Source organism: Pavona decussata, unplaced genomic scaffold (genome assembly GCF_977016875.1).
Source record: "Pavona decussata unplaced genomic scaffold, jaPavDecu1.1 SCAFFOLD_254, whole genome shotgun sequence".
NCBI classification, from domain to species: domain Eukaryota; kingdom Metazoa; phylum Cnidaria; class Anthozoa; order Scleractinia; family Agariciidae; genus Pavona; species Pavona decussata.
Genome location: NW_028145657.1, coordinates 4,139,125 through 4,150,460, shown reverse-complemented (window position 1 = coordinate 4,150,460; position 11,336 = coordinate 4,139,125). Strand labels below are relative to the sequence as shown.

At 37.4% G+C, this 11,336-nt stretch overlaps 1 protein-coding gene across 1 annotated transcript; it reads right to left on the bottom strand.

Moving 5' to 3' along the window:
* Positions 1–109: 109 nt before the first annotated feature.
* Positions 110–9,399, bottom strand: LOC146456685 (adipocyte enhancer-binding protein 1-like). The gene is made up of 7 exons (XM_085092653.1): positions 9,290–9,399; positions 7,442–7,551; positions 6,067–6,332; positions 4,316–4,427; positions 2,834–3,165; positions 2,165–2,303; positions 110–894 (listed from the first exon to the last, which is right to left on the bottom strand). The coding sequence occupies exons 2-7, from the start codon at positions 7,515–7,517 to the stop codon at positions 887–889; spliced, it is 933 nt and encodes a 310-aa protein (XP_084948779.1). The 5' UTR covers positions 7,518–7,551; positions 9,290–9,399; the 3' UTR covers positions 110–886.
* Positions 9,400–11,336: the final 1,937 nt, after the last annotated feature.

Here is an 11,336-nt window from a genome sequence, read left to right as displayed (position 1 = left end):
TTTATTCATGTTATACATTCCATTCCATGTAACATCTATTGATTATACGTTGTCAAGAGAGGATCCTTTCTTGATATTAACTTAAATATTCACTGAATTAAATTCACTCTTACAGGGTAACTGACGATGACAGTTGGTTCTGTCGAAACATGTTTTCAAAACTTAAAACTGTCGTCTTCTTCTTAAAACTTGAACATCTGCATTCAAGAAAAAAAACTGTGAATATATGGTGTAAGAAAACGCTGTATGCCTGTGTCATTTACTGATCAGTACATCATTCTTATTTATTCACCAGGCTTAACATATTCCATCACATTATTTCCATTGCGCACATTCCAATCCTTGCGGTATGCAGGATGTTTGTCCCATGAACCTAGTTTAATGGCCTTAGCTCCCACGAGTCTCCAGTAGCTCAGTGGTAGAGCATCCGAACTAGTAATCGGAAGGTCTTAAGTTCGACTCCTGGTAGGGCACTCTGGTTTTTTTCCGAGTATGCCTGTGTCATTTACTGATTAATACATCACTCTCATTTATTCACCAGGCGTAACATATTCTGTCACACTATTTCATTGTTGTTGTTATTGTTATTGTTCTTGTTGCAATTGTTGTTACGTGTGTTCCTATGTTTATCGCAAGAATTTACTTAAATTTACTTATTGCAACTTTCCTGCAACAAGATTTTCTAAAACTACTGATGATAGTAATAATGATTACAAGCATATTTGTCTGCAAGAACTGTTCTCTTGTTGATTATATATTTTTGGCAGAGAGGTATAATTTAAGGAAGGCTAACGAGGTTAAATTGCATTTAGTGTGCAAAACCCAGCAATAAACACTTGCAGAAGGCATTGTCGTCTCTTTTCTTTGGTTAGTGTTGGTTATTGTCTCAAGTAGCTGAAAAATATAAACGAAAGAAGGAGAACAATTAAAAATTTTACTCTATAGAGCGGTTTTCAATTGAGTGTGGAAAGTAATTTTGCGTTTGCTTTGGTTTTGTATCACTACGCTTTGTGATTGGTTAACAAAATTCGCGCCACTTTCTCAACCAATGGGAATCCAAACCAAAACCAATCGTGTATTGGCCGCACGCGTTTTCCCGCGCTTGGCGCCAGATACATGGATTTGCTTTGAATTCTGATTGGCTCGTTGTGTTGTTTACATCTGTTGCGATTGGCCAGAGTAGTTACTTTGGTTTTGGTTTTACGACACTCACACTCACATCTCACGACATCTCACACTCTGTCATTCTTCAAGAATTTGTGAACTTATCAGTCAAAGAAAGGTACCGTTGGTAGGCACCTTTGGTCAAAAATATCCAGTGACCCTATTGGTCCGCTATATAGCTTCTACCTCCTACCCTCAATAGGAAGCTACGTGAACGAGGCAGAGGGAGCCCTGGAAAGAGGTCATAACTTTCAGTTACATAGCCACGCATCCGCATTGAGCGATTTAATTGTAAATTGATCACGGCTTATCTGATACTGTTATTATACTTAGTGTTGTCTTCAAATAGTGAAATACATTCTGTCTAGATTTTGGGAATATGATTGTATTCTTACACATGATTTTAAATTTAACGTATGCTTCAAACTTACCATGATTGTTATTCAAGATATGCGTGATGCAGGAGATGGTGCTACAAAGTAATTTTGACAACTTGGAAATCGCAGTTACTGCATAAACTGGCGTTAGGACGAAGCCGAAGTTTCGTTTGATTTCCTTCTTCTGTACAGCAAAACAATGCAAGTAGCAGCTATCCTACCGGACCTTATACAGTGTTTGCTTACAATTTATGCGCAAATTATATATGGAAAAGCCAAAGTTCGAATCCATTGGAAATTGTCTCCCACTAATCGGATTTTACTCGGACAGCATAAGTCCGTATTTGAACTTGTAAGGGTAAAATTAGAAACATCTCGACAGACATGAACGGCACTGGTCGGCAAGAAAGAAGCGAAGCTGTCGTATTCACACTTTTAGCTGCAGTTTGAAAGTTTCGCTTTGAAATTTGGAGTACCGACGGTATTGGAGATTGTCCATTTAGCAAATCATTTGCACCTCGTACATTTGTTTTTCAGTTCTAAAAGTAGGTTTAATGTTAAATATACCGCATATAGTATCATAAGCTTATTCCTGTATCATGATTTTATATGCGAACGCGTACCTGGGCAACCATACACCTCCACTCTCATTGATACTTGCAAATTCCATGCTGTTGGTCGAAATCGGATGTACCGAGCCCTGACTGGTGGATTTAGCTCATGTTTCACAACGGTGTCTCGATCCGCGTTACCATCAAACTCCTGAAACACACAGAAAGCAAAATTGTTGAATTGATTTCTTAAATAGGCCTGGAGCCAGATTTGGGAAGTAAACGTTTTTTTTTATCCCGTTCACTCTAGTTCCACCCCCAAACCGCCCAGGAAGCTTCTTGTTCTATTTGTGACGCCACTGAAGGTGCTTTTAGCAACCAGCCAGTGCAGCTGAATGGAATCCTGCAAAGCACGCCTAAATAAGAAATATCGGATGAACCAGGCCAGGGTAATATATCGAGCAATAACAAGGTCTAACAAGGCTTGGATCAAATTAAGAAAGTTACAAAAGAAACGGAAAGGGCAGTTAAAAATCTTCACGTTCACTTCACACTAGTTTACTTTTTGCAAATTTTGTATATTAACTTCGCCAAGAAAAGTTCATTTCATGTGTTTATTACTTGCAAATCGTTAGGCCTGAAGGAGCGCTCGTTTTAGAATGCTGCTAACGGAAACTTAAGGTAGGCAAATGTTTTCTAATCATCATTTCTGTGGATGATAATGATCATACACTACAACACCTTGTTTATGACTTGTCCTTCCTCTTTGTAGTACTGGAAGTTGACTCCATCGTCGCTAAATTCCAAGTTGTACTTGGTGACCCACTGAGTACTGAAAGCATTTCTTCCTTGCGTTGCCACGTGAGTAAAGTTGGTGTTGTGATTACCCAGATCAATTTGAAGCCACTGGTTTAAATTATCGGAAGCCACCCATGCACCAACTAAAGTATTCGATTCTTTTACGTTCAGCCTTCCTCGGCCGGGGCCACTCACATGGTTCCTTTGCGAAGAGGCTGTGAGTTGTGAGTTCAGAATTGCACCACTTTCCATTCCAAGTGCTTGTGGTATACATGCTGAAGGCGTTATTGGAATTTTAAAATATTGATAAATCAGTGCGAAGTTTATATATCTGTGAGCGCAAAAGACAGCGATCCGTTACAAGTCGTTCACTCTTTTCTTAAAGACGATTCATTTCTTCTTCCTTCAATTTCTTTCTTTCTTTCTTTCTTTCTTTCTTTCTTTCTTTCTTTCTTTCTTTCTTTCTTTCTTTCTTTCTCTCTTTCTCTCTTTCTTTCTTTCTTTCTTTCTTTCTTTCTTTCTTTCTTTCTTTCTTTCTTTCTCTCTCTCTTTCTTTCTTTCTTTCTTTCTTTCTTTCTCTCTCTTTCTTTCTTTCTTTCTTTCTTTCTTTCTTTCTTTCTTTCTTTCTTTCTTTCTTTCTTTCTTTCTTTCTTTCTTTCTTTCTTTCTTTCTTTCTTTCTTTCTTTCTTTCTTTATGGTTTGTTGTCCGTACTTCCAGGGCTCTAGTTTTTGACGTCCCTTGCATTCCTTTATTTCAGCTTTTGTTATTTACGTTTTGCACTTTCCCAGGTTTGATAATGCAATGGTGATGGACGAAAATGATTTTACAAGCAGATTGTGCTGTGGCCAACTACACATCCTGCCCCAGTTGTTCAAAGCCCCATTAAGCTAATCCTGGGTTAACGTGAACTATGATTCTAGTTTAATTAATTACTAATGAATAAAGTTTTCCAAAAGATTTTTGTCCCTTTGTTTTGACGTCGACTTTTCTGTACCATTAGCTTACAATTCTGTACCATTAGCTTACAATTAACTTTTAAGAATCTTCTTAGTGAGCGTGCTGAAAACCTCGCTTAACTTTTAATCATGGATTTGCGTTAATCGGCTTTCGAACAACGCCGGCCGAGCGAACCCTCATTGAGAAAATGCACCTTAGGAAAATTGTGAACGATTTCAATCACATGTTTCGTATGGATACATGATTTTTTTGTAATTAACAGTTTGTATGAAATGTAACCATGGCAGAGCCGGATTATACAGCTCTTGGAGACAATTTGTGAATCTGAATAAACTACATACTTTTGAGTATTCTTCCTTTCTGGGAAACCAGTCTATTTCTATCTGCATTCAACCAATTATTTCAAAGAATAAAAAAATTGTTTTCCTGTGGTACTCGTGACAAAGCTGTGAGACACCTGAACTTACCACGTTGTGCGCATGTCTGACCAGTCCATTCTTCCGTACACGCACAGCGAGGAGTGTTACTCTCATCAAGAGTGAAACAAGTTCCACCATTTAAGCAAGGAGAGGAAAGGCACTGAAGCAAATAAAAATATCTGTCTTGTGGAACACAGTTATTATCTATATACTTCACACATGCACTTGACCAAAATAACATCATATTATGCTACACAGAAATCTAAGTATATCTTACTCATTGATTTTAAATTTAACCTTTCAGAGCGGTTTCCAATTGAGTGTCGTAAAACCAAAACCAAAGTAATTACTCTGGCCTATCGCAACTGATGTAAACAACACATCGAGCCAATCAGAATTCGAAGCAAATACATGTAACTGGCGCCAAGCGCGGGAAAACGCGTGCAGCCAAAAGACGATTGGTTTTGGTTTGGATTGCCATTGGCTGAGAAAGTGGCGCGAGTTTTGTAAACCAATCACAGAGCGTAGTAATGCAAAACAAAAGCAAACGCGAATGACGATAGACAGCAACAAAATGAGTGAGCATACTCGCACGAGTAGATCTTGTTCCTGTCATTGTTTCTACTCCTCCTTGTGGTCGGATACCAGCCCGGGTGTAATTTGCAGTCGAAGTTCCCACATTTTACCTCCGCTAGTCTAGCCATTTCTGCACCAAGGGCAACTATTTTGTAAAACCTTGTAGACGAATTTTTTCCGAATTTTCACCTTCAGTCTACACTTTTTTATTTACCAGGTAACTAAGTTATAGGGATAGAGTTCATCTTTTCCTGCGAGAGCTCGACTTCAGGCAGAAAAATTTACTATTTTTGCAAAGATATATACATTTTTTTGCTGAAAAGATATATCGTAGACGAGTCCTTGATTGTTTTGTTTCGGCCTTATTCCCCGCGAATTGAAACAAATACCTGAATTTTTTTTAAATTGCCGCCATTTTGAAACCTCGTTGTTTCTATGAAAATATTGTGGCAGTCGCTCTCTCACGCACAGGAATGGCGCGCGCGGCTTAAGCATGCGCATTCGTTTTGTCGCTGTGTCATGGCGATCAACTCAGTGGCAAAATGAGTGCGCATGCTCGTCACGCGTGAGCAATCTTACGCGGCGAAATGGCGGCATTTTTAAAATTCCCTTTGTTTGTTTTCGTTTGGCGAAGATAAGCCCAAACATAATAGATAAGGTTGCCGTTTTCAGGAAAGGTTCCTTCGAACTTCCTCCATTACATATCTCATTCAACAACAAAAAAAAATATTGTGGTAACAGGTGTGAATTTGGCGATTGAAGTGGAGCATAATCGATTCTCGCTTGAATCACAAATCTGCGGAACATGCGCACTCATTTTGCCGCTGTGTCATGGCGATCAGGGTCATTTTCACCTGCGCACCAGTAAGAAAGACGTGCGTGTATATCATTTCACCTTGACTTTTCCTTCTTATTTTACTTGTCCAAATCATGACAATATGACTAAAACCTTAATTTTATTTTATTTTAAAGGTAAAAGTCAACAAGAAACCATAAAAAAACGCTACGCAGCCTGATTCTCTTGCAACAAATGCTCATATCGTTTGCGTGAGAAAAACCTATCGTAAACAAATTTTTGACACACGTTTTCGGTTTAATTGTGAAAGACTTAAACGTTGCCAAAGGTCGGTTGGTCAGTAATTTCTCTATAACAAGAAAAATGTTAAAAAAAGGTTACTTCTCTCGTTACCATAAAAAGTCCCGATAAAAAGTTTATGTCTTACCCTCCGACCTCTAAAGCTCCATCCTTTCTTCTGTTTAATGTTATAACCAGCACCAAACCTCAGAACTTGACAGGAGCCGTGCAGGGACGAATCCATATCTCCCAAGTTCAACATGTTACACTTTCCATTCAGAATGCACAGCATTTGACAATCCACATCACTTGAAACTTCTTTACTTGAATCAATGAACCCTTCAAGGATGTGATCTTTTACTTTATCAGAAAAAGAAACGTGTTGAAGTCGTCCGTTTGACGGACAGTAACCATCTGCAAAGAAAATTATAGTCCATTACACTAAACAGTTTAAAATACACCTGTTCCTTTCTTCTACATCATGCGATTTGCTGTATTTCATTCATTTCTAGCGAAAAATCTCCACCCTCTTCCGCTCCCTGCCTAGAAACAACTTATACGAGATCTTACTGATCACCAGATTGCTTTCTAGCAACACAACCAAACACGTTCTGATTCAAATTTTTGTGATTTATCTTCTGGGGATTTAACTTTTCCCTTCCTTTTACATATTATTTTATGGAAGTTATAAAATTATTTTTTGTATGGGAAAAATTGGCCCTGAACTCGATCTCCCAACTAGCAACAAGATCCTTTATTGATCATTGAGCTTTTGGAAAGTTTAATTCTGAAGCATACATAATTTTTAAGAAAAAAGCTTTCACCACTGTTAGAGTCCCAGAAATGGATAATGAACATTGCTAACCTAGCCTATTTGATACCACTTTATTTGAAAATGCAAATTGAAATGGGGGGAACAAATGCTCGTTTGTACACATTCCTTCCCAACCACTTCCAACCCATATTCCCTTGATTTAGGGCAGTGAAGGCCAGTTTCTAAAATCAGAAGTGAAAACCCGTCTCTACTCTAAACAGGAATGTTTACAGTTAGTGGTTTGTGGAGGGCCGGACTGAACTTTATGTGTGCCATGGTAAGCCTTGGTTTGACCTGACATTCATGGCAGTGCTAGCCATTTATATTACTTTGTCAAGTTCTTCCCAACAAAGTTTTTGCATTGTTTTGGGAGGAGAAAGTCACGACTAATCGTAGGTTTTTCAAAGCTTGGATTTCAACGAACACAGCTCTATAACAACGTAAATGCTATCATCTGAACTGATATCATTGGTAATCAGGTTGTTTTGCCTCTATCGCCTGCGTCTGGATAATTTTTTTAAATTTTATCTTCTTAGGTTTGTAGTGGAATAATTTTGCGCTGAAAATACTTTGGGAAGTTTAATTTATTTTCGAAAAAAAAAGTTCTTTAAAATTAAGCCCCGAAAATGTTTCATACAGTTATCGTGAGTTCTTACTCTAGAATTGATGAAGTCAACAAAGGCCCTGATATAACTAACATTCGACTTACCGCATGTCACCGCTGTTGAATTCAAATCGATCAGCAGCATTATAAGAAGCAATGTTGTCTTTGAACAGCAAATCATTTTGTTTCTTGGACTTGAAGAAAACAATTTTTAGCTGCAACAAATAAAAAAAAATAGAGCAGAGTTTTGAGGTCAGAGCACCTGTGTCTCTTTAGTTAAATAAACGTGAGTGGTTTAAGTAGACGAAGCACATACGCTCGCTTATTGGTTTACCATCAAACTGCTTACTCGAAGCTGATTCACGAAACATTAATAAACGTTTTTTTTTTTTTGTAGTGTGTACGTGCCCGTCAAATCAATGAAAAAAAAAATTATAAATCCACAACACCTGTCGATCTTAAACTAAAGTGAATTTATTTAATGTCAATAACGCGGGGAGTCACTTGCGCATGCAATCTCACGAGGCAGAGGCTCATGATAAAGTACTTGACAATAATCCAGATCGAATTGGAATTTTAAAATTTCCTGTTAAAAATGAAAAACACAAGTGTTCTTTGAGGTTAATTATGCAGTACACTGGTCAACGCTCGTTGACGATACTGGTTAATAATTTATGTATATACCCCTGAGCTATAAATATTTTTCAAATGAATGTGAGCAGTGCTTGAGAAAATGTACTAAATGAGGTAAACAACTTCTTATTTCTATTTGTAAAAGTGTTTATCTCAATTTTGTATAATTTGCGTTAATGAACATATCACAAAACAAAACGGGCCCACGCTTTGCAAAACTATTTAAAATTTCTTTCGAAACGTCTGCCGAATGTAAAGGTTTTGATCAATTGATTTGGACGCCACGTTAAAGGAACTTCAGTGACTTGACGTTAAATTGATTTGAGTGTCTTCCAAGAGTTCTTGTTTTAAACAAAAACTAACAGGGATTTCCATTAGAGTGGAATTTACCCCTGAGGTATAAATATCACAAGGACAATTTTATTTTCTGATTGGAAAAATATTAATATTTTTCTTTCTGGAAACTAAAGAACTATCTTGATCTATACTTTTTCTTCCGGAATAATTCCGATACTGTTATCTTAGATTAAAAGGTATGTTTGTCGCAAAAGACATCTCATTTGCACTCTGACGTTATGCACGCACACACCAACTGTTGATGTAATCATGAGCTAACTACTCGAACCATATTGCAATAAAACTACCCAATAAGAGAAAAGAAAGGAAGGTAGGCCATTCTCCGGCCAAGAAAACTTTGAGGGATAAAATCCAGAGGTACGATGTATCTTCGTATACCCTGCGAATGCTCTCTAATGGATTGTTATCATTTAAGACGTGTTAACTCCCGCAGGGTAATATCTCCCAAGGTGCTGTCTTGTAGATGTTAATTCTTAATAATCCTTGAACCCCACGATACTGAGAACAGGAGAAAAATAAACCTCTATACTGCCGTTAAAATTAAGTATATTGGCGTTCCCGCCCAAGAGAGTTTTGTTTACCGTCAAGCCTCTCAGCGAGTCTCAACAACAATTTTTCATTCCGTACTTTTCATATAAAATCACCATCACCTGTCTTTCTTGTTAAAAAAAGCACGAGTGGTTTGAATTTAACATAATTAAGCAATGACACGCGATTACTTAAACAACAAAGCAGCAAAGTCTTGTTCTCTTCATCAACAAAGAGATTACATTCTTAGAACACCTTTTTTAAAACAACAACCAAACACCTTTAAAACTGCAATCTGTAGTTTTAGGAAATAGTGAAATTTATATTGTTCACCAATAGCTGACGATACGTTTTTTTTGAGAAAACGTTTCATGGGGCAAGTTCTATAAATAGGTATTTAATAAAATATCTTAGGATAAACAAATAATTACTCACTCTTTTCAAGTACCGTCTTAGCGCCCCCAGATATCACGCCGTCCATTAGAACCTCTTATTTCGTTGGATCTGTTTACCACGCATCTTAATTGTTTTAGTGTTAAGGTCCGATAACGCTGTTTTTGTTGTTTATTCATTGCCCCGCTAACGTTTTGTTCAGCCAATCGGTGAGCTATTCTAAGATCTGCGCGGTTAGTGCTGTGAAAAGGAGTCCATTTAGGATCGTTTGTAAGTTGTAAATTTCAATGGGTTATAATATTTTTGTTTTGGAAAATCTTCATAAATGAGTGATCAAAAGAAGAAGTTTCGAGAATATATAATTTGTCAAATGCAATCCTCTTCAGTTCTTTATAGTAATCCAAGGCAAGATCCACTACTTCAGGACGAGGGGTATCAACCTTACCGTACCCTTCTTTCCCTAAGCTACATAGCGTCTTAATTTTCTACCGGCTTTTGAGAATAACATGTACAGTAGACAAGACAGTAGACATACAGTTTGACAAGACTTAGCGCCTTGAAAAGAAGATTTGATTGTCCTTACAAGTTTATTGATTCTTGACATAAATCTTACAAGAAATGTGCACTGCCCGCAGTTAGCAAGAGCTAGTCGAGGCAAGCAGTGGTTACAAACAGTATTTACAGAGCAAGAGAAAGAAAAATTAAATTCAGTTTTGTATATAGATATGTTTACAGGAAATATTTAACAATTATTCCACGAGTGGGCATTGGATATGGGATGATAGATAGCCAACGAGGCGCGTAGCGCCGAGTTGGCTATAATCATCTCATATCCAACAAGAGCGAAAGGAATAATTGTTTTATTAAAAACAATCAAGTAATACTGGTAGGCCTTTCAAGAGCAACCAGAAAATAATGTATGGTCGCTACTTCTCGGGCTTGGTATAATGGCTCATATATCATGGACGATAAGCCAATCAAAAACCTGGAATTGAATTTTACAATGATCCAGTTTTTAATAAAATGTGTTATGTGAAAAAAGGCTATAGAGAGCTTGTATCAATAAATGCAAACATAAGAAGCCGAGGCTTCATAATATATTTGCTGATAAATTGGGTGAAAGTATATAGTCATTTTTTACTGAAAGTCTTTGGAGCTAAAAATGGCAACAATTGTAATAGCTTTCACTTTATTTTGGCAACCCAACAACGTTCAGCAAAGTGTTCGATGGCAATACCATATTCTACATGAGTAGCGCGAGAAATCTCTAAATTCCGTACTTTTGGGGTAAATTCCAATTTTAATTATAGCGGAGCCCCATAGCTAAGACATTTTGGTAAACCCATCAGTGCGAGAAATTTTGGTTTGGCTATGACGTCACTTGCGTCCGACCGTACGTACGTACGTACCCTGTGCTGCAACCCGGGTTTTTTTGGCGGGAAGTGGGATGGCCAAATTCTTTCAGAAAAACAACGAGAATTTTGGAGAAAACTAATTTTGTATTCGTTGAATATTTCGACAAAAGACATGTCGAGAAAGCAAGAAATTTGAAACCCGAGAGCAACTGAGAGGGCGAACAAACAGGCGAAATGTCAGTTGAAAACAAACATGTGGTGAGTAACCAACTCGCAAGTCGCTTAAAAATCAAATGCAATTTTTGCAGACAATTGTCGGTAATTTTCCATATTTAACATATTTCAAGCTACACACAAATATTTGAGTCGTTGCCATACAACAAATATTCTTGGATAAATTAATTTTGAACATTCACAGAGCTATTCATAGTTATGAATTGTTTTGAACATTTTGTGTTGGGCTCAATGTGTATTATAAATTCATTCCCGGCAGCGCATATTTGTAAACACGCAATATATAAACGCTTAAGAGCAATTCTCCAGGAAAGTGAAGAAAAGTTGGAAATGAAAATTTTAACCCCTCTTCAATTTTTGTGTGTAGGTAGGTTACCTTGGGGGATATACAAAAACAACGATATTTTGATCGGCAGATGTATCGTTGCCATGGTAACCGCACTATATGACGTCGGCCTTGGGACCATGTTTTGAGCAAAAAGTTCCACTCACAAAAAGTA

Coding starts and splice junctions, on each gene's coding strand:
- LOC146456685 (XM_085092653.1), bottom strand. CDS start 7,517: ATGATTTGCTGTTCAAAGACAACATTGCTTCTTATAATGCTGCTGATC. Junction 4,428..6,066: donor GGAGCTTTAGAGGTCGGAGG/GTAAGACATAAA, acceptor TATTTGCTTCAG/TGCCTTTCCTCTCCTTGCTT. Junction 2,304..2,833: donor AAGGACAAGTCATAAACAAG/GTGTTGTAGTGT, acceptor TGTGTGTTTCAG/GAGTTTGATGGTAACGCGGA.